A 27,742-nucleotide genomic window follows, 5' to 3' on the forward strand; every position below is an offset into this window, starting at 1 on the left:
ATAATTTAGAAATCTTCCAGTAAGAGACTAAATACAAAACCAACCAAACAAAACCAACTGCAAAAGAAAGTTCTAAGATATTATTAAAGCCATTTCTTGTCCTTCCATACAAAGTACACAGTAAAGAGATATTGTCCCCATTTCAGTTCCAGCTGTATTTGGCATTCAGCAGCAAAGGCTGGGATGCCATGCAGTCCACCAGCTCTGGGCAAGCTCCTGTGGGCAGCCTCCTAGCCACCCCAGGAAGACATATCATCCTACCTTTTGGCTTTTAGCAGTCATGCAAGCTGCTCAGAGGAGTCTAGATGGTCAGGGATGGGCAAGCCGGTTATAATGGTCAAACACTTATTCCACACAGTGAACGTGGGGCACACTGGCTGCCCAAATGTAATGTCAAAAGTGTAAAGGTGTAGAGAGTTCAAAGCATCATAAAAAGCAAGGGAACCATTGTCATAGTCCAGCAAAATCCCGACCCGCCGGAGGTGAGGTGCGGGTTCGATGGGGATTTCTTTGCTATTGTGCCGCACCACCCACGTGTTATTGCAGCGGCAAAGCACCCAGGAGGCAGAATTCTTCCCAATCCACTCATGCTTCGGTGCTGACTTGTAAGAAATACCAATGGCATACCTGCAAAATAAAAAACAACTCAAGGAAACAAATGGTTTCTGGCAGGTTTGTCTCTCAGTGCAGTCAAATGTTAGCCCAGAGGACTCACTGGAATGCCCCAGCCTCTTACTTCTGCTGGTTGAGTTCTAATTAAGAGACACTTCACCGCAATATCTGCGCAGGCTTAATTAATGTTTTTCCCTGTCTCTCTTTTGAGTCTGAGACATCGGGGAAATTTTATTGTCCCTCACATTGTTTGTAGTTTGGCTGCTATGGCTATCTTTTGGAGCGCTTGCCTCTGGTATTCAAAAGGAAGATTGTTGAGTCCTCAGTTTCAATCAGTGGGCCTCAGATTTCCACTTCCACACAGACGAATACAGAGAAATTCATTGATTTTTTAATGCATTGCTATCTGTCAGCTAATCTGATCTCTCCTTGCTCCTTTAATATATGGCCCAGAAGAAGGAATGCAAGAGTAAATATCAAAAGACACATTAAAAAAAAAAAAAACATTTTTGCCATTCTCAAATATGTTTTGCCAGATGTTGGTGTGGTTTTTAAATTCAATGAACATTTTTCAAACTGGGTTTTGAGCCAAGTGAAGCAATTTTAGGTGAAGACATTTGCTCTGCAAACCATAATTTACGGCAAGATGTGCAGGGTAAAAGGATTGTGAAAACGTTCTCATTAATGGACACCAAGGGCAAATACCTGATTCCTCATATATAAAAGAAATGTAAAAGTTCCTCACGTTCTAGAGACACTGCAGTATTTGTTGGGCTTTCAACCAACAGAGATTAATGTGCCATAAGTTACCCTATTTCCATTCCTTAGTGTTGGCAAACAGCATTTTTCTTGTTTGAGACAGTGGGCATACCTCGCGACCTTACTGATTTTTCCACTCCATTAACTTCCATCATGATTGTTGCCTTTGAATCCCAAAGGATGACATATCTTCCACTAACTAAAGGGCCCCTGAAATCCACCGCAGTGTGATGCAGAGGATCATTCAGGAGCAGAGGAATGCACTCCTCCATTTCCTGCCCCTCGCTTCATACCCTGGGGCACAGACCTACAGCACTGCTGCTTCACTCCCCCTGCCCCAGAAGCTAATCTGGCTCCCACCTCTGTGAAACTGGTTCGTCCAATTGTCCTCCTAAATAAATGATCCCACTTACAAAGTTTGTTCTGTTGTATAAACAAGATGAAATTTTCTGACCTCTTCAATTTGCTAAAATAATAAAATGTATTGTATGTGGGTTCAAAAATCAACCATCCTGAATCATGGAGGAAAAGTCCTGTGAGGACCGTTAAATATAAAGATGATCTATCTGGTAGACTTAGTTCCGGAGTCTGAAAGTGCTGGAGATTGGGAAAATAGTTTGACAAATTATGTGAAAGTATATGTTTGTCTTGCTCTTGTATTGCTCCCAACGCCTCTGCTACTGGTCTCTGTCAGAGAAACTGTGCTGGGACCTGCACAGACCTTTGGTGTGAACTAGTGATTCTTTTCACATATGTTTTTATATACATACCATGTACTCCCGCTTATAACCACTTCCCAGTAATGCCGCCCGCTGTCAATGAACACATTGCCAGCTACTCCATAGCTCCCTTGGCTCGTGAATCGCTCTGGTGTGTGACTCTTTTTGGAGGATGTTTCATCGCGTTCCACTGTCAAGTTATCATGAGACACTTTCAATTTTCTGTGAGCAGATTTAGGGTCCAGTTTAAATGGCTGACCTAGAGAGGCAGAGACAGAGATGGCAGAAGAATGGTTTGGCTTTGATTTTGAAAAGGAGAGTGGATTAGGAAGGCTCTAAGAAGCCCACAAGATCATATAACCATATTAATCTCCTCATCTGAAGCATTCTCAAGATAGACTAACCTATTCTGCTACCTGCAATAGCTAGTTTGCATTGCCACTTTACTGTCAATCTCCTTGTGCACTAACTTCCTCATGTCAATAATCCCTAAAAAGAGCCCTGCATAATCATCATGACCATTATCTCTGACCTAGAGGTAAGCTGAATACTTTAATTATTGCATGTAATTAAAATGAATATACATGCTAATAAAGGTCTGAGGGTTGATTTTTTTACAGCATATTAGATTTAGAATAAGTTGTGTTCTATTAATACTCTAGGGATAAAGATCCATAATAACATCTTCATCATTACTATAAAAAGTATGTTTTCAAATTCCACAAAATGAGTTTGAAAATAAGAAGAAGCATTAGCTTTGTCTGTTCATTTACTCACAGCTTTATTTATAAAAAGCACAGTGAACAATTCAGGACTGCTCTGGAAGGATGCCCATGTGGTGCTGGATAGTGTGCATTAAAAAAAAGGAAGCGAACTGTAACTAGGTCCAGGTAATATGGTGTAAAAACATTACTGAGGCTGTTGCTCTTGGCAAGCATCTTCAGCTGTAGCACAAGGTTTGTAGACAATAACAGGAAGCTTTTTGGTAAACCAAACCCTGTAGATGTATAAAGCTCACCACAATTCTGACAGGCTTGCTCATTGTGTCAAAAAGCAGAACAATCATTTACCTCCACCAGGAGACAACTAGGAAAGTATGACTCCATGAGTGGTCCAGCAAAGCCTTTTTCCCTTTTTATTGTCTTTCACATCAAGAGGAAAAAAAAAGTAAGTGGAAGATTTGATGACATGCACAGAAAATAGAAATGACTGCTCTCATGAGGTCTGTGTGAGGAACTGACATAACTTCAAATAAGACATAAATTGCTTAGAGTTATCTACTTTTGCGACAAGTATTTAGTTACATATTACAACCAAGTATAAAATAAATGCACTGGAAAGTATTTGGAGGCACATTTTACCTGCTTTTTCTCAGTGCTCGGCAGCAGTAAAATACCTACAGTCTGACTCTCTAACTGGCTAGTAGCCTTTGTGTTGCTGAAGCAGTATCTGAGGGACATCTTTCTCTGTACTGAATTGTATCTGGTCACATCATTTCTGAGTCACCCAAGAGATTACTTTGGTGACATGCTGGGTAACAAAGAGACAAAAGGATGAAAGTTTGCCATTTCCAGATGGGTCCTCTGGTTATGCATTTGCTTGTAGGTTACTGGGTTTAATAATATGCAGATCCTTGGTAGCAGATGTGGGGTTTGTATGAGCAGCTTTTACACAGAAGTGCAAGACAGGTTAATAGCAGAAAGAAGAAAATCAGAAATGAGTACATGCCATTCCCTGCAGCCTCTTTCTTGCAACATTCTGTATCAACCCTCTTCAAGCATCTTCCCCTACCAGGAGGTTTCAGAGGGCGCACAAATCTCAATGTTCCCTTTCCGGTGCTCAGAGCTGACCATGATGACTGCATGACTGAGGGATTGGCTGGCAGACAAGAAGAAAAAGGCTGAAAACCAGTCTTAAAACTGGTATACTACATCTGTTATTAATTTGTGTAACTATTGTTTTTTTGAAGTGGGATCTCTGACTACTCTACCACCTTATTGAACTCCATAAAAAAAATGAGGGGGATGAAGCTAAGAACATTTTCCAGCATCCTATGAAAGAGATCATTTCAGAGGATAAAATTATAGTAGCAATTATCTTATGAACGCTATACAAAAATAAAATGTTTTATTGCAAGCATAGGAAAAGGGTTTTTTTGCTTTGCGGAGGAAAAATAGAGAAGACATTAAAACAGAACCACAAAAGAGTATTTTCAATTATTTCACATGTGATGGCTCTGTTCCTAAATGATATTCCAGTAATGAAACTACAGATTTATCTTTAAAAAAAAAAAAAAAAGTAATTTCTGCTCTTGACTTAAATAAGCGGCTTTAATTGCAGGGAGCACTTTAAACAAGTTAAGCTTCTATGCGCTCTTGTATCTTCCAAAGATTGAGCCTAAAAGGGAAGGCAAGAAAGGAGAAGGATGCATGCGTGCCGGCTCTCCTGTTACTCACTGTTTGTCTTGAGTTTGCCAGGCTCACTGCTTCTGCTGCCTGCCTGGTTAATGGCCTTGACAATGAAGATGTACTTAGTGCCACTCTGTAACCCGTGCACTGTGTAGTGGTTTTGTTTGATATTGGGAACAATCATCCAGCTGTCGGCTGAGTTGCATAAACCTGTAATTTCAAGCAGAGCACATTAGTCATAACATACTAAATGCTTTGTAACAGAGGAACATTCAGAACACTCTCAAGCGCCCAAGGACTAATAGGAATTTTACTTTTAAAGTGTTGTTACATTTACTGAGTCGCTACTTAATTTCATTGACGCATTTCATCAGCCCTCAGCCGAGGTACCTTCTAAGTTCTTGCTATGTGAAGTCAACCATAAAAAATGGGCATTTATGAAATGAGCCAGTGAAGGCACTAGCAGTCTGAGATTCTTCGTGTCCCAGCACAAGGAATTCTTTATTGCTTAAGAACTAAAGGATTATGAAGATCCCATCAATCTACTGTTTGGATTAATGAACTCAGTTTAAGTCTCAGAAATCTAATGTAAGCAGTAATGCTAGGAGGGCTGGGGAGGCACCTTTGCTGACAGTCCCCAGGTATGCATTCTTCAGGACCTGAAGCAAATCATGGGAGGCTGAACAGGGTAGAAAGTGGGCTTCAGAGCAAGCTTTGGCTCTTACACTGCAGACTTTGCCAGGATGTAATCTAAACCAGCAAATTTAATGGATGCAATTTTTTGATTTATGTCCCCATCATTAGAAGTCAGCTGGAGAATAGCTAGATAATTTTCCAGTTACAAACTTTTTTGGGTACATTTGATGTGTACTGCAGAAGTATAATATGAAGGAAGTAAATAAAGTAAGGATGGAGAAATATCATATGAAAAATAGGAAAATACTCCATTAAGATGAATTTATTCATCTACATAATTTTTTCCTACTGCATTATAGCTGCAAGGACAGTCAATCATTCATATTACTTACTGTACATTTTTAAGAGCTTCTGGTCTAGTGGATCCCCATTTGATAGCTCTCTTATTATAAATGTTTAGATAAATAAGAAATTTAACATTCATGAAGTCTATATGTACTCATAACCTCTTATATAACTTTAGAGCTAGAAAAAGATATATGCAGATGAAAGTCTATGCAAGTATGTGCATGTGTAAGGCTGGAAAACGTAAAAGAAAAATACTGGACTGAATTAGGAACCTGACAGACTTCTTGGTCTCTGCCTTTATTGGATATAGAACATGTTGTGAAAGCTACTGTGTTACTAAAAAATAGCTTTCAGCTTTAACCTGATGTTTTACTAGCAAATACTAGTAAAGAGAATCTTAAAAGTTAGTAGTAATTTCAGTTCTGCATATTAGGCAATACCAAACCTTTATGTAAAGTAAAAATCAAAAGGTTACTAAGTACAAAACTTGAAAGTAAAAAGACCTTTGATACAGGTTTACCAACTCACAGAGAATTCATAACCATGCTGACAGATTCCTTCCTCATTTGGGACATGCTTTTAATAACAAAAGATCATTAGAAACAGATCTCACACCCCAAATTTCAATCTAAGAATTATGTAGCTTTTTTCTTAAACTTCTCTTATATTAGATAGTATCCTTGAGAGGCAGGCAGCTATTTATTCTGCTGTGCAAATGGGTAACTGAGGCACATTTTCAGGTGGGACTCATATCACCTCATCATGTAATGAAGAGCTGCAATATCTAACGTATTTTTCTGAACTCTGAGGAGAGGCAGAAATCAGTGAGTATTTTCTTTCACTTCTCCAGGTGTGAACATCCTACCACAAGTACCTCTATTTTTTTTGGCCAGGGAGGAAGCCTACATGACTAGCATGGCTGAGATCTCTAACTTCAGGTATCTGAAATGAGGTGAAGCCCCCTGCCACCCTGATTTGAAGTTTGAAAGCCTAAGCCTGTGGCTGAACTCACAGATGGGTTGTGGCCTTTGGGACATGATTTATCAGAATAAGAACATTTCTTTGCTGCAGTTTTCTGACATAAAGTGGTAAAAAGGAATTCTAGTATGTTCCTTATGCTCCATCCAGTGAAAGTCTTGACCACGTGTACCTTCCCTAAATATCAGTTACATGGGATTCATTTTGCTATATGTGGATAGAACCTGCAAGGAAAACCAACCTCACAGCACTGTTTTTCTCAAGACTATCACAAAACTAGATCATATAGAGCAATCATCCACCTATCTCCTGAAAACAAAAGAACACAGTGTTATACCCCTTGAAAACTCCAGCTGTGCCTAGCACCTGTAGTAAACTGCCTATAGCAACATCAGTCCACATCTTGTTTCACTGAATCATACCTACTGGATGATATTTATTTTTTTTTAGACTGGGTGTGAATGGGTTTCCTAAGAGAAAGAAAGGAAATAAAATCAGCAGTTACCTGGCATAAAATATTTCACTAACTGCTCAGAGGAATGCTCATCTTTTCCCAATAAAAATTTGCCACAGGTATTAAAGGCACAGTTTTTCTGTAGTTGAACTACCACGCTGATTTTGGACTGAGACCATCACTTATCTGACTCATAGGTGCTGTTGTAAAATAAGTGTTAAGTTAAAGTAAACCAAAATGAAGTACTGGATTTAGAGGGAGTCCAAGATAACCAAGGAATCCTTAACTCAGATGTCTCTGATGGGGTATTAGATAACATATGACAGTAAGTGGCATGAATCCAGACAGTGGTTCTGGAAGTGTTTTCTCTTTCCACAACTGCACTTTGAAAACAAAGGTCTATGGTATACATAGACCATATATAAACAAACTCTTATGTAGACCCAGAAGTGCTTAGATTTTTGGTAAAGAATCTCAAAACTAGAGACGAAACATCACTACAACTCTCTAACGGGTACATTTTTCAGGCTATCATGACAGTTTTCATGTTACCCTTCAGAGGCCGATCACTCCTTGATGAGGCATAGAAACTTGGATCTAAATGGGTATATAAAGGACTGTAAAGGTACAGTTATGCTGCTATCAGTCTCCTCTCCAGTCTGTCTTCTCCTCCCACATATGTGGATTTATATACACCCAATACTCAACTAGTTTGCAAATACTCACACAGGGTAAATTATTATATTATTAAATAATCCAGTTAATGGTTAATTTGGATTTCTGTGTATAGAAGGCAGAGCCATGATCATTTTAGGTATTGCTACATCTTGGCTTCTGCTACTGGGGTTAATGACAATACACTAATGGGCAGGTGTACAAAGAGCAGAGTTCCTGCGCTAGGACCTTACCTACCCTAAAATATCTGCATGGTCAATAAAGAGAGTTGGGAACCCTTTGTTTATCCTGACTTGTGTTCTAGGAGAAGGGTCTATCCTCCTTGATGACACAACACAAGTGGGGTTTCTTTTATTTGTCCTACCATTCTTAGGCACCCTAGACTACTGGTGTACAATAAATGTTGGATGTGCAGTGACTGACTCAGTCACTTTGCTCAACAAACACTGCTGTCCCAACAAGCTTGGCTCTTGCCTCTGTACCAAGGGGATTAGTGATGCGTCCATGTGCTCCCTGACTGTGAGCTATCCGATAACAGTTCTTAAACAGCACTTCCATCTAGAAATCTTGGGAATGAAGTTTTGATGGTGTCAATCTACAAGTCCAAAATCCTTCAGAATGGAGAATAGCAACTAGTGGCAATCAAGATAAGCATTTAGGTATGAAAGAAAATTTTGTCACTACATAAAAAGAATTTGTCTGCAATTCTGCCATGTCAGGACAGCTTTTCTTCTCTGAATAAAAAATAAGGTGATTAAGATAAGTTCAGGGAAATGAGCAAGCAGCCTGGCATCGTGAGAATCTGGGGTTAGCATTTGTCTCCTCAGCTCCCTGTGGCTGGTTAAGTGGAGAAGCCACATCTTCTGTTCACTGACGCAGCAGCAGGAGCTAAGGATCTTCCATTGTACCCCCTCCTAATCCAGGCCACATTCAGGTTTTTAGTTTCAAAAACCCAGGGCTTTCTACAGGGCTATGCAGGTGGTAAAACAATGTATTTTAAAACTGTAGCCTACAAAAATGTAGAGAATTTAAATTGCATCCTGGAATGGTGCAGTGGGCACAGGGATGTCTGTACAGGATGTGTGAGTTTTCAAAACGAGTTTCTCACAGTCTGGAGGTAATAATTTGTAAAGCTGTTTCCCTGGTGTTGGCTGTTGATGCACTTTAAAAAACAGATGAGAAAAATCTGAGGGTGTAAATCCTCCTAAAATTTACACTGGTAGATTTTAATAAAATATATCATCTTGAAAACTGGAAGAGAAGCGCTGAAGTCATAGGAAGGTTATTTAATCTCTTGAGTATTTTAATAATTTTTAAATGGTCTACTTAAATAAATTATTACCGATTCAAATGGATAGAACAAATACACTAGGTGAAGGTAGCGGCTTTCCACCCCCACTCTGCATTCCCACAAGAAAGAAAATAATATATGCAGGATTTCTGCAAAACACATCACATTTTTTTAAGAAATACACTCTTTTTATATTCTTCAAGAGACAGAAGTCATCTTGGTCTACTGAAGATTGCAACGAATCTGTTTTTAATAAATTAAAACTTCCAGAAACAGACAAAAGCTAGAATATTCAAAAACTAATTGGTGAATCATAAACTTTCTGTTTTTCACAGAAGTTTTGGCTCCTAATTTTCTTAAGTCCTTCAACATAATTTTATCCTATTTTATAGGAAGAGTAAACTTGTAACACTGTGAAGGTTCTGACAGTACACTCTATCCTTAATATAGTGATTTTTAGTATTTAGCTGATGAAACTAACTAACCTATATTCCATTTACCAGGAAAGAGAGAATTATTCACTGCTTTTTGTCTTAAAGAGAGAGAGGTGTTTTCCATGAATACATCTTGTATTGGTGTTTAAATTTTAACCTTCCTGAAGCACACTAAAGCAATTCCATGATGCTAAAAAAATGCATACTCAATAAATACTTGAAAATGTATTGAAATGGGATAATGAAATTATAATGCTTGTTAGCTAGCTAGTGACAAAGTCATTTTAAAAACCTTTACAATATTCAGATTGCAGGTGATTAACTGCCTCTCAGAAATGCAAATGTGTGAATGGTATAACTCTGAGAACAACTGCTTTAGTAAAAGCCTGCTTAATTTCAAGTTCTGTATTGCTCTTATGCACAGAACAGGATTGCCAAACATTTAGTAGCCAAGCAGTTTGGCCACATTTGGAAATAATCTTTCCTGTATGAAATAAGATTCAAAACGAAATACTCTATTTGGACCTTTTCCATGCAATGTTAACTCTCCAATTTTTCAGTTAATAAAAAAGAATATAGTTGATTATGTTGGATAGAAAATACACTAGAAAAACATAGGATTGCGTGTTTTTGTTACTGAATTCTTAGCAATCTCTGAATGATATATGCCTCTGGTGGGGGAAATGTACTGAGGAGTGGAAAGTGCAGCCAGTCTGGCTGTGTGGTTTTAAGAACCGATTCCAAAATAACAACCTCCATTAGCACAGTAGGTGGGTATGTATGCAAAGTGATTCCTATTGTCTCAGGGGAAAAAAAGCTTGTTGGTTTAACATAGTACTCTAGCTACTCCCTTGAGACTAATTCGTAGCTACAAAAACACAGAACTGAAGACAATCTATGAACCTGCTTACATTATCTGCTACAAGGCACACACAATACCAAGGGAAACCTTTTGGGGTATGACAGAGAAATAAATTTAAAAAAATAAATATGTGCAACAGCATGCAAGTGCCATAAATCGAAGGAAATTTGTGCTAATCCAGAATCTACTCCATTAAAAAGGATTTAAAAAGAAATCATGTGGCTTCAGTTCAGCAAAACATGAGGGCTGATGTGCAGTGCCTGCTAATACCACTTACAGTTAAAATAGTTCTCTGTGTAATACAACACTATTAAGGCACACTGCGATATTCTAGGGACAATCTTAGAAAGTTGTCTATAAAAGTGGGATATTAGACCCTGGTGCAGGACAAGGAATGTAATCCAATAAAGTAAAGAAAGGTCCAAGCAGTGTTCTGAGTAAAATCAGCATGTTAGCGGGCAGATTTCCCATACCAATGGAAGCTGGAATGAACTGAGAGTCCCATGTGTTAGAAACCTGGGCAGATCTGTAGCAGTTAGATTTGGTGGGAATATCTCTATTGGAGGTGTTCAAGCCTACATTAAATAATGAGAGTAAAAAAAAAGCTTTACAACATTTAGAAAACCTTTCCACATATACTTATATATGCATGTATTTAATTTGGGTTGACATTATAACTTTCAATAAATTGAAACTAACAGCTGGGATATTTGTGTAAGAATTATTGCATTAAAAACAAACAAACAAACAAAAAGATAAAAAGAAAACAAAAAGGGCCCAGTTCCTTAATTTCTTTCTATTGCCTTTCAAGGTCTTCAGAGCATTTTGTAAACAAAGTTTCTTACAGTGTTGAGTTGTTTTATCTTCAAACTTTTAATGACATTATTTTTTAAAAGTGGTAAAATGAAAGTTCAGACTGAGCACTTCATACTATACCCCAAAATTATCATATTGCATCTCTGAAAATAGACTAATTGATACATGTTTTGCAGATCAAAGCTTTTGCCTTCACATGGGAAACCTGCAATACAGCCTAAAATTGAAATACCTTGTTATTTATTCACCAGTAAGCAAAGAGAAAAACCCCACATCACAAAGATGTGGAAATGGTACTGCTTTCTGCTTCTGTGTTTACACAAAGTGCCAATAGCTGACTTGCATAAAGCCTTCTAGCATAAAGCAATAGATAAAATTGTGTCAGAAAACAAGCAAAGTACTGTGTTATCATTAAGACCTGTCTGCTTTGTAGTAATTAATAACAGAACCTTTTCCTTCTCTACCTATCATTCTCCAATTTATTCCAAATTACTATTATACCTTTTTGATGTCCAGTTCACTCAGATGTAGGAGCATGTATTGAAGGTTACTTGGTCTTTCCAGAAGTCTTAAATTTTACAATGTGATTTTGAAAATTAGGCTGCTTAATGAAATACTGGATGAAAGTTTCAGCAAAGCACTCATAGAATTTTCAATAATCCACTCAATTTTTCAGTCAGTCCTGGAAACCATGATATATTTACAGTATAACATTTAAAAATAGTTTTAAAATGCCAGTGCATGAAGCCTCAGGTATCCTTTCAGGTGGCTTGGAGAACTAACTCCAGTTTAGTGATGGAGAAAAATAGGTGCTTACACCAACAGAGTAGTCAGTGCAAGATTTTGGATCAGTACTGAGACTTGGTATAGACCATATCATTTTTCCATTGATATGAAGTATGCAAACATGTCCACAGCATGTTCTTTCAACATTTGTTGAAAGAACAAAATCACTTCTGCACCTCATTGTTCTCAGTGGATTTTTCTTGCATGATTTGTCCAGTCATCTCTTGAACTCAACCAGAATGTAATCAACAGCCCTCTGTGGCAATGAGTTCCAAATTAAATACACAATTATGGAACAAACTGCACTTTTTTATTGATTTGGTTCATTTCAGAATCCTTCAGTTTCATAAAGCAAATACTTGTCCGCTAGTGCTATTCCTGTTAAACATATGGGGAACAGGAAGAAGTTAAATGACTTCTCCAAACTCATAGTCAATGATTGCTATGCACTGAACCCAGACTTCCTGACCAAAGGTTAGAAAATATAGTTTTCTCAGAGGAATAGTTATTTAACAACAGCACAATCTGAGGAACAATCAGTTAGCTTATTCATTCAGGAAAGTCACAAATTTAAAACAGGGAGTATATTCAGTAAAAGATGTGCCATGATACAGAATATAAAGCAATGACAGTTAATATTATAAGATGAAAAAAGTTATCGTATAAACTCTTGTTTCACTGATGTTTGTTGCCCTAGTCTTCAGTATACTGACTGAGATCCATGCTTTTTAGCCTTGAAGACTGTCACAGGGAAGGACTTAATCTGTATTTCTGACAAAGGTCCAGTTGTCAAGGGTATCTAAATGACAATAGGTCTGCAGTTCTAACTAAAGTCCAGTTCAACACAGGTTACCAAGTGGTCGACTAGCTGAGCCAATGCAAATTAGGTCTTTGTCCTTGTGGCTAGATCTGCAACAAGGCACCTAAGATGCAAGAGGCAAGTAGAGAAATGCACCCATGTGAACTTCATGAGCTTCAATGAGGTCAAGTGGAAGGTCCTGCACCTGGATTGGGGCAATCCCTGGTATCAGTATAGGCTGGAGGGTGAAGGGATTGGCAGCAGCCCTGCTGAGAAGGACTTGCAGGTACTGGAGGATGAAAAGCTGGACATGAGCTGGCAATATGCACTTACAGATTAGAAAGCCAGCCATATCCTTGGCTGCATCAAAAGAAGTGTGGCCAGCAGGTCAAGGGAGGTGATTTTGTCACTCTGCACTGGTGAGACCACACATGGGGCACTGCATTGAACTCTGGGGCCCCCAACATAAGAGGGACATGGACTTGTTGGATTGAGTCCAGAGGAGGCCACGAAAATGATCAGAGGGCTGGAGCACCTCTCTTATGAGCACAGGCTGAGAGAGTTGGGGTTGTTCAGCCTGAAGAAGAGAAGGCTCTGGGGAGACCTTATTGAAGCCTTTCAATACTTAAAGGGAGTCTGTTAGAAAGATGGGGACAGACTTTTTAGCAGGGTCTGTTGTGATAGGACAAGGGGCAATTGCTTTAAACTAAAGGAGGGGAGGTTCAGGCTAGACTTGAGGAAGAAGTTTTTTACAATGAGGGTGGTGAATCACTGGCTCAGGTTGCCCAGAGAGGTGGTAGATGCCCCATCCCTGGAGACATTCCAGGCCAGGCTGGACAGGGCTCTGAGCAACCTGATCTAGTTGAAGATGTCCCTGGTCCTTGCTGGGGGTTGTAGTAGATGACCTTTGAAGGTCCCTTCTAACTCAAACTATTCTGTGATTCTATAAGTCCTGTTAACACGGACAGGACTTGTGCTTTTCGGCATATGTGCTGGTTTTAGTCTTCAAAAGCTCTCACTATATGGCAGTCCCAGAAAACACATAAGAAATTTTAACCTAATTCCTAATTTTAGAACTCTTCAAAATCATTACTGGTTTGGATTTAAAATGTTGGCTTTAAATCTTCCCACAAAATGTTTTTTCCTTTTGTTCTTGACATATGAGTACATTTATATTTAGAAGCACTTGGTTTACAGGAAAGCATAAGGAAACAGAACTAGAAAAGAGAAGGCTTATACTTACTAACAACATTAGCTTGTCCAGTGAAGATGGTGTACTGCAGCTCGTAAGAGACCACACTGAACTCATCATCCGATGTCCAGTGGACAGTAATGGTATCATAAGAAGCTGTACAGAGCTCTTCTCGAATGGTGGGTGGGTTGGGAGCTGTGAGATACAACAGAAGAGGCTTACTGACACAATGAGTGAAATATTTTCCTTCTCACCTGGGATTAGGGCATCAGATGTATGAGTTTGAAGCTATATTGTCCAACAAACTTTTAAACAACTTTTCACTAATTCCAGTAGTAACTTAGATTATAAGTTGCTGCAAAGGAATTCTTTCTATCAATATAATCACCTAGAAACTCCAGACTTTGAAAATATTTTGTATTAAAGTACCTTTAGTTTCAAATGCCCTACTACAAGTGATGTGTTGGTGATCACGTTAAACTGTGATTAATGGGCACAACTGACATTTTTTCTAGATTTATTTCTAACCATCACACTATAATTAACCAAGTTTCCCTGAAATGTATATCAATAGGAAGAGTCAATACTCTTCACTGTTGACCTGAAAGTACTGTTTGCCTACCCTATCTTACCAGAGAATGGCTAAGTGCTATTTGAAAAATATAATTTTGGGAAGCTGTCCAGCACTCATGATTTCATGCTCAATCTCTCCAAGCTAATTTTTATTTATTTCCTAGCATATAATGCATATAATGCATATAATTTCTGTTGGTTATACAACTCACTTTTTGTCAGCCTTATGTAAACAGTTCTTATCATAACTTCATGACTGTATGACTATTACAACCTAAACTTCTATGTCATTGCTAATTAAATAATTCTAGAAAATTACCAAAACACTTTAATAAAAAAGTTGTCTCACTGTTTTTGGTTTTGTTTTTTTTTTTTAATTTGTTTTTTTTTTTTAAACAACAAACAAGATCTCTATAGGAAGCTTTACATTCTTCTCCCATATTAACACACATGTTTATTTTAAAGTCCTATTTGAAAAACTGAAAAACTGAAATAAAGTTCTTAGGTCTAAATTTTCCTTGTTTGCATCCTCTACAAAGACAAGCATCTAAATAATAAACAAATGGGTCTTTCTTTGAAAGGCTGGTGGGGCTTCCTGCAAGCTTGTCTCAGTGGGAGCCTCATTCCTAATCATCTTCCCTACATGCCACCATAATGTAAAAAAAAGAAAAAGAAAAATCATTGTGCTTAATAGTGTTCGTTCCAGCTGTCACAGAGTGAAGAAGGAGGGAACTCAAGCTGAAACAACCACAACATGCTTGAATTAAAGGAAAAGAAAGGCAACTCTGAATGGTATTTTTGCTATCAGCTCTTTAACTTCTGTTAGCCACAAATAATGGCCTCAGAAAATGTCCCTCTGAAGGAATTCCACATTTCCTTTTGCAACAACTAACTTTTATGAAACATCTATTTTACTTTCCATCAAGATTTTTTATAGTTCCTTTCCCCAGTTTACCAATGTGTGTTCCCAAGGATTAAAGTGCAGATGCATTTCCAACCAGGCTCTTTCAACCAAGAGGCATAAGGAAATGTTCAAATGTGTTTCATGTTATGACTGTGATTTGTGATGCTCTAAATATTGTAACATGGAAGCTTACCAATGGCTTTTTATTTTTTTGGTTTTTTTTGTCAGCATAGGTACCCTTGGGACAGACAAGTATTAATAAAGAGATAGGGAAATGAACTAAAATAAGAACAGTCATCCGGGGGGAATGTAAACAAAAGGAGGAGAAAAAAGCCCGCAATCTGCTGTAAAGATTAGTGCTGCAATTTAGAGATTCTGTACTAACAGAGGCCAACTAACTGTTGTGAAAGCTATGCAGTACCGCACTGGTCCTATCAGCTACGTTTCAAAAATGTATTCAGCAGAAGAACCTACTGGAGTTATTGTGTTTTTTTGTTTTGTTTTGTTTTGTTTTAAATATTATTTTCATATTTTGCCTGTCCTTCAAAGGCAAAAAAGAAAAAAAGAAAAAAATTAATTACAAATAGACAAGTGGATCCATTTTTTTGTGTGCTAGTATTTTACTAAAGTCTTCTTCAGTTATCTCCTGCACCTAACAGAGCAAATCCTTTTACTTGAGAAATGTACTTGTTGTTACTGCAACAGAGATAATAAATATTAATTTATGGAAAGCATCCATTACTGAAAGTTTAATGAACTGTAAACTGCATTTCAATAGCACCTGTCTTCAACTCCTTTGAAAATGACAGCCAAATTTCTTTTTTTTCACATGCACACATGGCTGGCCTTATGGCTGGAAATTTACAGGCCTTCAGGTAAGGAAAATGACAGAAAAAAGAGATTTGACCTAAGCACGACATCTTTTCTCTTGTTCTTATGATTAACCCACACCCCCTTGAAACTACACTGAATGAAACTCAGCTCTTCAGCAACACTCATTTCATAAGCCACTCAAAACAAAACAAAATTTACCTGCATCTCTTGCAGACAGACAGGGAAGTCTGCATGCAAATAGTTTGTTACAACTCTCAGAATAATAGAATCATAGAACAGTTTGGGTTAGAAGGGACCTTCAAAGGTCATCTACTACAACCTCCAGCAAGGACCAGGGACATCTTCAACTAGATCAGGTTGCTCAGAGCCCCGTCCAGCCTGGCCTGGAATGTCTCCAGGGATGGGGCATCTACCACCTCTCTTCTTTTGGTACAGCCCAGGATATGGCTGTCTCCTTTAATTTAAAACCATTATTCCTTGTCTTATTGCAACAGGTCCCGCTAAAATAATGTATAAGTCTGACTGCCAAATTCATCATCCTACAGGCCATACTCCTTCGGAAAGTATAAGTCTGTAATGCAATTAAAGAGATTGACCTTAATCAGTTATCTTCATTATTACATTTCATCATGTGTGATTTACCTGTCAGATTTACTAGTACTGCTACAGAGCTCAGGTGCCACAGTGAAAGCTGTACAGAGACTCCAGAGCAACCTCAGGGCTGTGCCAGCACCTTCCCCCATGTGGCCTTGGGTTGGGTGTGCTCCATCACTGCTCAGGATGCATGCTTCCATGTGGAAGACACAAAGCCTCATATTCACCCTTCCGCCCTGTTTCCCAGTGGAGAAGCAGTGACTGCCTGGAAGTCCTTCCAGTCCATTTCAGGGCAAGGATGGAACACTGACTTGCAACCATAACAAGACCGAAGTTTGACAGCTGATGCTGTCAATACCCTCAGCTATTGGCAGCTTCTTGTCTACAGACTGCTGCCCAATGTCAGGGAGAGCTGAGAAAAAATTGAAGCAGCTCTCAAAAACCACAAATTTACAGCCTTGAGCAGTGAGGGAACCTTGAATCGGTGCCAGTAGACTTAGTAAGACACAGTGAAAGCTTCAGTAGAGGAATTGCTTCCTAACATATGTAACTCTCCTTGGTCACGGGGTGGCAATCTCCACAGAGGACCAGGGCAACCATCTCAAAGTGTTTACTGCTTCAGTTGCATTGACTTTCATCCATCTGCATTCACAAATTGACACTCTCTGATGAGTGAAAATAATTGCTGAAAGCTGTTTTATTTGTGTGACTTCAACTCAAAGCTGAACAGGCACACTTAAATAGTCAGGAAACACATTTGAAGTGTCTGAAAGACAGTAACTAATATTAGAAAAGCAGTTTCTTAAATTTGATCCCAGAAGTGACTGACCTTGTGAGGACACTTACTCCCTTTCAATGAGGTTAGTCTAACTTCCCTTCTGTTCAATGTCATCTGCATGGCTTTTGCTCTGAAGCAGACTGAAAGCACCCACATGGTCCACATACCCAAAAGGCAGCTGATGGAAACTTACACCTCTCAATAGTCAATCCTAGCATGAATGCAGTGGCTCCTGGGCAACTATTGAGACTATTTCTAAATTCTCTCGGCACAAGGTCACAGAGATTGTCTGAAATCACCCCAACTCATAGAACCATACTGTTGGTATGAACATGAGGGAGTTGAGCAAGCTGCTCTGAACATCTCTTAACTGTTCATTACTGGGCTCCATGGTGTATCACTATACTGGACTGAACCAGCACGCAGGAACTTGAAAGGCACAGTTACATCAGATGTGAATACAAATTTTATGTCTTAGTACCATGTCATGCATGAGCTGGTGGCAAGAGCTCAGTCTTACAACCATGTAGAAATAGTCTTTTGGTAGACCAGAACTGTTAAAAACTAACAGAATGAGACGAGATTACACCCAAAGCACAAGACTGAGCTAGCTGGAGGTGGTCTTTTTGATCTTTTAATACTGAAAGAGTTAGGAGGAGAGACAAATTGTAAAGGGTTTCCAGAATGAAGTTGTTTTCCTATGAAAAAAACTGCTGGCATATGTTAGGCAATGCGTGTTTCTTAGTAGAGTCATAGGTAAAATGATAGATGAAGAAAATGTATCGTTTCAGGTGAGATTTCTGAAGCAGGGTAAATTGCATGGTCAAAGAATAGATGTTTCTGCAATTCATTTCAAAGTATTAAGACATAGAACAAGTATTTTTGATTCACAATGGATAAAAAGAATCCTTATGTTAGTAATATTGTGCAGACTTTGCAAGTCCTATGCATTGCCTGGATCCAGCTAGATACATGTTTAGAAAAATATGAGTTCCAGATGAAGAGCTTTAGGAACTAGAAAGATAAGAAAGCTTTCAAAAGGCATCAAGGCTATATATGCAGAGGCCAGAACATTCAGAGGAAGATTAAGGATATTGTTTTACAATACTAAGCTTGACATCTCAATGTCTGGCTGGCAACTTTCAAAGAGATATCAGATTTTCATTTGGGTAGCAGAAGCTTTGGACAGACAGCTGTGAAATGATAAGCACAAACTAGTTAAATTTATATTTGGGAAATAAATAGACTAGGAAGAGAGAAAGATGCAAACTTCCATGTGTCACATAGACAACTAAAGTTAGGAGATGGAGGATGGAGAAGATCTGACAAATAGTACACTGAGAAGAACCAAAGAAGAAAATCTCCAGAAGACAACCAATGTCAATTGCTTCGAAGGCATCTGACATCAGAGAGAATGAAGCTGGAATTCAGGCTTTGACATTTTGTTCAGAGCAGAACAGATGATAGAAATCATCTAGACTTCTTCACTTGACTCACAACATAGATTTACCACTAGGACTTACAAATGGTGTTCATTTTACTTAGCTGTGAAACATGATAAAAGTAAAGGCCAATTCACTCTGTCACACATTTTGCAGTTTAAGATCTTACAAAGAAGATTCCATTTGTCAATCTGATAGGGGTAAAATAAATCTTCCTCTAGAGTTTCTGAAAACAATAGAGAATAATCAAGTGCATTTGACTCTTGGGACTATATATGTACACATATACATTACATATACACTTATATTTACATAAACAAATTTTCACTGTCCGCATAGGTTATATTTTATGCTCAGTAATTTGGACATTTGTTTCGGATTTTCCCATTGGAGGCATATGCTATTTATTAATGTGAAGAAAAATACTACAAACACAGAGCCAGCTAAAACCGTTCTTCACAGGGCATCAAGGGCAAGGATAAAAATGGTAGATTAGGAAAAAAGGCTGAATTATTTGACACATTTGCAAGTTTCCTTAGACTGCATTGTGAGCAATTTTTCAGGACTGTGGATGAGGTAGGAAGAAGGCAGAGAAGGAGCTGTGTAAATAACACTGCCAGAATGACACACCATGGAAAGGATCTTTGTAGCAAGAGCACCCTTCATTTTGTTACAGATATAACCTTCATTTTCTTCAGTGTACATTTAGTCTGGTAATATTGACGTATGCTATACAAAGTGCAGAAGGCCTGAGTGATGTGGGAACAGACTGCTAGATGGAATTCACCTCATATAACTTTAAAGATCTAAACCACAATTACTTATATTTGAATGAATCTCTCTAGCCTCTGTTTGGAGCCAATTAGGAGAAACAGGCACCTCCAGAATGGAGTCAACTGACCTGATCTATGTGCCTTAAAATGAGGTGTTTTTTCCTCTTTAGCGAGGAAAGCTGAGGCTGATTGTTTTACAGGTAGATTCACAGTATCACAGTATCACAGTATGTTTGAGATTGGAAGTGACCTCAAAAGATCATCTAGTCCAATCCCCCTGCTGGAGCAGGAATGCCTAGGTGAGGTCGCACAGGAACATGTCCAGGTGGGTTTTGAATGCCTCCAGCGAAGGAGACTCCACAACCCCCCTGGGCAGCCTGTTCCAGTGTTCTGTCACCCTCACTGAGAAGTTTCTTCTAAAATTTAAGTGGAACCTCTTGTGTTCCAGCTTGATCTCATTACCCCTTGTCCTATCATTGTTTGCAACCAAGAAGAGCCTGGCTCCATCTTCGTGGCACTCACCCTTTATATATTTATAAACATTAATAAGGTCACCCCTCATTTTCCTCTTCTCCAAACTAAAGAGACCCAGCTTCCTCAGCCTTTTCTCATAAGGGAGATGCTCCACTCCCTTCATCATCTTTGTTGCCCCATGCTGGACCCTCTCCAGCAGTTCCCTGTCCTTCTGGAACTGAGGGGCCCAGAACTGGATGTTAGGGCAAATGAGTCTGGATTTTTCTTAGTTCTTCCTTTCATTTCCTTAGCTTTTTATAATTTTGGGGTGAGTACTCAACATGGTGGCAAAATTCCAACAGACTTTGGGGAGAATGGGAGAGAGGGGAAAGGCAGACACCAAAACATTTCATGGGTGCTGTATAAAAAGATCAAATAACTCTCACCACATTATTATTATGTATCGTTTGCTTGAGTATATGTTAAACACTGATTATATTCACAGGTTACACAGTGATAAAGAAACTTCTTTCAGAGAAATTCTCTTTCAGTTATGGCAAGAACCACACAGCTCCACGAGGCAAGGGTGGTGCTGCCCTGTGCATGCAGGCCACCTTGCTCTTCCCAGTATTAAACTGTTCACTTATTTCCCTGCAGAAAAGCCAGAAGCCAGCCCTCTGCCTGGAAAAGATCCAGTGGCTGGCAGCGAGGAGACTCCATGCTCTCACACTCTTCTGAAATAACACAGCTATATCTCCTGCAAACCAGGCTAAGAGAATGGCCACAGGAAGCATTTTCAAGCAGTTTTCTAACAGTGCTTTGTAACTTCCATTGCAAATTCTCACTGCTAGCAGCAGATGCTTAAAGACCCTGCAAAATGAAAATCTACCCTGTGTCTCTTCTGTTTTCAATTGAACTGGAATGAATTGTTCTAATTCTGGCATTGAAGTCAAAACATCCTAAATTACAGTAATTTGTTTCTCTTTGTGAGTCATTATTATACTCTGAGATCGCACATTACTCAGGCCTACAGAAAGGGTCTAATCTGGCAGGCTTCTTAAGGCCAAAGCTCTCAGTTAAGCAAGCTGGGGCTCATGGAGAACCCACCCCACACCCCGGTACACTGCCAGCTCTCTAGTTCCAGACACAGAGAGGTCCTCCTATTCTGTCATGGAGGAAATACACAGTATCACCGGCATGAGAAATTTTATCTTTCACTGCTGAGCCCTTGATGCTGATTGCTTAAACAGCTTCTGGTTGCTCACAGGAAATCTGCCAGGCTGAAATCTGCCACAGGAAGGGGGCAGCACCAAAGGAGAACAAAACACCCTGGAAAACCAAATTTGCTCCCTGCTTTCCCTTCCCAAGGCGTTCCAGGCTGAGCTCCAGCTGTTCTTTCATTTCACTTGGCTTTAATTTCATTCACTCCTGCTTGCCCACACCCTGCTGGGGTGGAAGGAAAGAGGTAGGAAATATATCCCAGTTGTGCTCTGTAGTACCTAATGCTTCCTAGGGCATTCTAGGGCTGCTGAGTGTAATATATTTGAGATTAAGACAGAGAGTGTATTCAGTTTATGGCAAGGTTGTGGTAGTTTGGGGGGCTGTAGGGGTGAATTCTGTGAGGAAAGACCAGGAGTTGACTACATTGTCAGACACAGCAGGTCTAAGACAGACCCACTGCTGCTCAAAGCTGAGCCCATCAGCAATGCTGGTAGTACCGCTCTGATAACATGTTTAAGAAAAGGTAAAAAACACTGTACAACAGCTGGGAGAGAGGAGCAAGAAAATGTGAGAGAAACAGCCCCGCAGACACCAAGGTCAGTGAAGGAGGGGCAGAAGGTGCTCCAGTTGCTGGAGCAGAGATTCCCCTGCAGCCTGTGGTACAGACCATGGTTAGGCTGGCTGTTCCCCTGCAGCCCATGAAGGACCGCGGTGGAGCAGATCTTCACCTGCAGCCCATGAAGGACCCCCACAGTGGACCAGGTGGATGTGTCCTGAAGGAAACTGCAGCCCATGGAGAGGAGCCCATGCAGGAGCAGGTTTCCTGGCAGGAACCGTGGCCCATGGTGAAGTCACACTGGAGCAGTCCATTACCAAAGGACTGTACCCTAGGGAAAGCATGCATGCTGAAGCAGTTCTTGGAGAACTGCAGCCTGTAGCAATGACCCACACTGGAGCAGTTCATGAAGAACAGCATCCTGTGGGAGGGAGTCCATGCTGGAGCAGGGTAGGGGTGTGAGGAGGAAAAAGCGGCAGAGACAATCCGTGATAAACTGACTGTGACCCTGATTCCCTGTTCCCTGCACTGCTCAGGGGGAGGAGGTAGAAGTGTTGGGAGTGAAGCTGAGCCCAGGAAGATGAGAAGTGGGGGGAAACACATTTTTGTTACATTTTTATTTCTGACTATCCTACTCTTACAATTAATTAGCAATAAATAACATTAATCTTCCCCAAGCAGAGTCTGTTTTGCATGTGACAGTAATTGCTGAGTGATCACCCTGTCCTTATCTCAACACATGCGCTCTTCATCTTATTTTCTCCTCCTGCCTTGCTGAGGAAGTGGGGTGAGAGAGTGACTTTGTGGGCACCAGCCAAGGTTAACTGACCACAGAGGGGAATGAAGAAAGCCCTGTCACTGCTATTTTATGAGGAACATACGATAGTAGCACCTTGAGAAAAAAAATTACCTGTAAGGTAATCAAGGCATTCCAATAATTTCTTCTCCCTGGTAAAATCCAGTGCGAAAGTATCAAAAGTATCGTTGAGATTAATCTCAGGAATTAGAACCTGGGAGGATGCAGTTGCCATGGAAACCCTTTAATGAAAAGAAAAAAATCTTTTAGCACCCAAGACACAATAACTTTGACATCAAGGTAGGACTTGGTCATCATGATTGTTACCACTTCTCCAAAAGCTTGATGAAAACTATTGCACGTATAATATTTCTATGTTTTAAGTTACGAGTTTCTCCTACCACTTTTATTTTGGGGAGTAAAGTCTTCTATAGAAAACTTTTTTTACTTAGCTTTTGCTTAACATGCAAAATCAGAAAAATTTTCAACAAAATATTGGTTAAGCAATTATATGCTTTGAATTCTTCTTTCCAGCCACCCACCAAACCAAAGTAGCAATAGCATCATTTTTATCTGTGTTTTAAGCAATCCTGACAGATGCTGCATCTCTCCTAACCCTTGTTTTCCCAAGCAGCTTCTTGCTGCAGGCATTCCTTGGCATTGCTGTCCCAAAGGCTTGGTGCAGATCCCCACACCTCCTCAGCTGTTCAGCACAGCACACTGATGTTAACTTCAAAAAGCACAGTGGGGAGATAAAACAAATAGATGTCAGCACAGTTTATTTTGAAAGGTTTTTCCCTGCAAAGCATGTGTGCATACTTACATTTCCCCCAAAACAGAACAATTTCCTTGCCTACCTCATTTTAGAAGCTACATCCACTTTTTGTCTGTCTAGCTGTACTAATATAAAGAGATGAGCTTTTGCAAGAAAACTGCCATCAGATGGAGTTTTCAGATCCTTCAGCTTGCTATATCAAAATACATGTTACTAGTGAGCTGCATACCGGATATGTTTGCAGAAAGTTAGGTCTGTTTAAGCAAAGAGATTTTTCAACATCATACTATACAACAGAAATTTGTTAATTGTTTCAGTTTGGAGGTAAACACACAGCCACGCACTCGATGTATGTCAGTTATCTGTCATTCATGTCACACGTCAGATCAAAATATTTTGATTACCTCAATTAGCAGTTTTCCAAATTAGAGTATGTCTCTATAGACACGACTCAAGTGGCTCCAGGGCAAATGCTTACTATGTTTTCATATATTTCTTCTATAGTATTTTAAGGAAAGACAGTTAGGAAAGTCAAAACCTGAGCTGCACGTCTCATTGTCTTGAATACAGTTTTCAAAAACTGAGTTGAGGAAGTTTCCTACTCAGTAATGCTTATACAGTTTTCAGCACTGTTTCTCTTGCAACTGCAGTAGAACTTAGTTTAAAATAGATCCTAGTACAGATTTTATTTAATTTATTTATTTATTTAGAGAGAATAATTGAAGTGCTTTTGCCCCATTAATTTAGAGGGTAATTTCTCTGAGCTCTTTCACTTCTTTTTTTTCTGCCTCACACCACCCACCCAGTAGTTCATCTCCAGTTGCACTATGGTATGTTTACATCTAGTAGGAAAAAAAAAATATATATATATGCATTTCTTGTAAGTGCCTGCATTAGGGAAAATTCATGGGTGATACATAGCTCTACAAAATTAACAAAAGCCTTGCTAATAAACCAGCAAACAGGTTTCTAAGGTTAAGAGCTTCTTTGGATACCTCCATAAAGCACCATTTCACCAGGACTGTTGTTCGGGGCTATGCAAAGAGTGCACTGTGAGTAAATATGTTAAAGTCAGTTTTCAGTCAGCTCAACAGTTCGCAGTTTCAGACACCATGTCACCATATTAGGTTCAGAGGATTGAATTTCTGCCTGCTCTATCTGACACTGTACTTTGCTGGAAAGGGTTTTTCTAGGATAAATGCGTTTCACCCACTGTAAATAATGCATGACCTAAATCACTGGAGTGTGTGTAATGTCTTTGCTTTACATAGTTACCTGTTGTGCTTACAACAGAGAATATTATATTGCAATTACTTTGAAATATGGGCATGAAGAAATGCAATGAGCATAATTTCAGGAGACTGTTTTAGCTGCTGGACTTCAGAGCCCTGGTGAGGCTGTTATAAGAGCAGTCTAGAAGCAAATAAAATATTGCTTACCACATGAGAACTAAGAGAGTTACTTGTGGGGAATAATTTATTAATCAGACTTAGTCTCTTTTTCCACTTGCAATTTGTCTGCAAGCACTTGGTGTTCTTTTCCTCTCAGTTTTATTCTCTGCTTGAAATGATTCTCTGCTTTTCAGAGCGTTCACAGCTATCTCATTACAGACAGCAATCTCATTACAGATATCAATCTATGATATCCAAGAATTAGATTTGATTGGGCACATATGTCAGCTGGTCTCATTCCTACTCTCCTACTCTCCAAATGTCTTTTGTCATTTATGATGCAACTGTTCATGTTTACAAATTAAAAATGGACCTTCCCTGAATATTGTCTGGTAGTCAGTTAAAAAACTTTATATCTTCACAGGTTTCTGCCCTACTGCTTGTTCCACTGAATACTGAAAAAAAGGCCAGACCCTCAACTTCAGATTTTTATTCATGATACTCGTGGCAGATTTACTATCAGCTTCAGCTGTTAAAAAGCTGTGCCATGACATAGCTTGGTGATGAAGCCCAAACCATGGTCCAAGTCTGACAGAGAAAATGTAATACATTGCCTTTTCTTGTCTTCCCTTCCTTTGCCTTGCTTTTCTCAAGAGATTTTCAATTCTCTGAACCTGTAATGAGCAAGCTGATGTTGCTGGCTTATTTATAAATTGATTAAATAGCTTTGGTGAAGCCTGATATTTCGAGAATCTGCATGCAGCACTCCAGAATAAGTGATAAAATTAAAAGAAAATAGTAACAGCAAAAATAATAATTTCTTGGTTTGGATGAGGTGAAAATTGGCTGGACAATATGAAGATATAATGTGAACCTAGAGATAAAAAAGCAGCTGAATAAATAAGCATAGTTTTTATAGTGTTCTTCTTCATTGTCGAGATACATTCTGCTTTTATTGTTTATTTGACTGATGCCTAAAAAAGCTGATAAGTCCAACAGAACTTTTTCTCATCAGAAAATACTGCTAAAATTCAGTGGTAATATTTCAGCATTCACAGTGTTGCACAGTATTGCACTGAAAACCAAACCAAATTTTCTGACAGCACAGTTTTCCTGTCTTGCTCCCTTGTCTTTGGGCCCTTGGTATATCTGGCACGCTGAAAAGAACGTAGGATCCTAGAAGCAGCAGCAAATCCCTGTGCCCAGGGACCCAACACAGCAGCTGCCATACCTTCCGGACACCCAAGCTTTTGAATCTCCAACTCTTCGAGTGGGCTACCTTAGAGATGCATGTTGCAGGTTCCCAAAGTTACATATTTTATTACCTTGTCACTTGCTATCTTGTGAAGAATACGAATCCATTAAGATAATTCCAAAATTCTTCTAGGAATGTAATAATTGCCTGATTTCTTTCCCAGTCTCAGAATTTTTCATAGAATAGGAATTTCAGCTTTCAGAAACCTGTATTTGGGTGTGTTTAGCACCAGATAGCTGCCTGGCATCTGTGCTGCCTCCTTCATGTGTACATGCTATTACTGTTCTAACTCTTACTTTGCATTCTTTTTTCAGCTGCTCCTGTTTTCAAAGGGATGTTTTGGTTTAGCATTACAGTGAAGTCCTTCCCACTCTGGTACAACACAAAGTGTTTTGGCATAACGTGTCAATTAATACTCCCCTCCATTTGACCACATCTGTTGCGGGACAAGACAATCTGCCCACTTCAACAACCCATTTGCCTTAAGTTGAGGTTTTGCAAGAGGAATGTCTTCTTTACCTTTCAGTGATATTTTTAGCAGTTTGCAGGAAGCGAGCATGATCGTTCTCCTTCAGCGACTGTTCAGCCTGAGAGATGAGAGATGTTGAGCGTTCGATGCACTGTTTGCAGTTCGCAATCTGCTGAGCCAGTTTTCTCAACCTCACCACCTTGAGTGGAAACATAAGAAAGCAGTCACATCTCTAAGGTCACAAATCGTGATTGCTTTTGCACTTCTGAGGATAAAACTAGAAAGAAAAGGGGGATTTAAGATGAATGTATTCACTGACAAGAGCTTTTTTCACACTAGCTTGATGGTAAGCCCCATCTAACCACATAACATTTTTAATAAGGGGACAGACACAGACACTTTCTGCCTCAATATTTTCCACATGGAAAACAACAGGGGAGAGCCAAAACAAGCACAGCTGGCCTATTTTGCAACAGAAGAAACGTCATTTCCTGGTACTTTCTGCTTACATGATAACTAAGGGCTATTTAGATAGCAGTTTCCCTGAAGTCATGAGATCTGTGTCAAAGGCAGCTCACAGATTAGCTACTTTTTTCCTATTACTGAGGTGAGTTTCACAAGATAATAATTTGAAAATAAAATCTGACAGAAAAAGGCTGTTCAATTCTACTAGCAATACACACCTGCCCTCTTCATTATGTGGTTTTAGACAAACAGGGTGTTTTCTTGTTGAATATTTTTAACAGGACAGAAGCACAGTAATGCTGGAGAGATGATGATTATTACTGCAAATGTATGTGCTGGAGAAAAACACAGTAGATGTGAATGCAATCATTAGCTGAAAGGTTAGGGAGGGGCAGAGTCAATCCTCCATTTAAAGACAATGTTGGCTAACAAAACTTGTAGTTCCTGAAAGGTCTGGCAGTCCTTCCCAGTGTTATCACATCAGGATCATAGTCTGAACAGGAGTAAGAAACAGGAAGGAAATGAAATAATTCTGGAGCTCAAAAAGACATTAAGACCCAGTTACATTCAAAATGAGGAAACTAACAACTAAGTGGACTGGCAGAAATATTTATAATCAAGATAACATTCCTGATCTCAGCAATTAGAGCACAAACTATGAAGTTACTGAGTTGAATTTCAGATATAATTGCAT

The 27,742-nt window shown here is 39.3% G+C and overlaps 1 protein-coding gene across 2 annotated transcripts in view; it reads right to left on the reverse strand.

The window, feature by feature from the left end:
* Nucleotides 1-278: 278 nt before the first annotated feature.
* Nucleotides 279-27,742, reverse strand: part of MID1 (midline 1) — a gene marked incomplete at both ends in the record, with an annotated part of 96,819 nt that continues 69,355 nt past the window's right edge. For both annotated transcript variants that reach the window (XM_080363230.1, XM_080363229.1), the window contains 6 exons: nucleotides 279-627; nucleotides 2,142-2,349; nucleotides 4,547-4,708; nucleotides 13,821-13,964; nucleotides 22,808-22,935; nucleotides 26,634-26,782. In XM_080363230.1, the coding sequence (XP_080219356.1) occupies nucleotides 279-627; nucleotides 2,142-2,349; nucleotides 4,547-4,708; nucleotides 13,821-13,964; nucleotides 22,808-22,935; nucleotides 26,634-26,782 (1,140 nt within the window). The remainder of the gene's footprint in view (nucleotides 628-2,141; nucleotides 2,350-4,546; nucleotides 4,709-13,820; nucleotides 13,965-22,807; nucleotides 22,936-26,633; nucleotides 26,783-27,742) is intronic.

The sequence above is a fragment of the Nesoenas mayeri genome (assembly GCF_963082525.1).
Source record: "Nesoenas mayeri genome assembly, chromosome: 1".
In the NCBI taxonomy this organism is placed as follows: Eukaryota; Metazoa; Chordata; class Aves; order Columbiformes; family Columbidae; genus Nesoenas; species Nesoenas mayeri.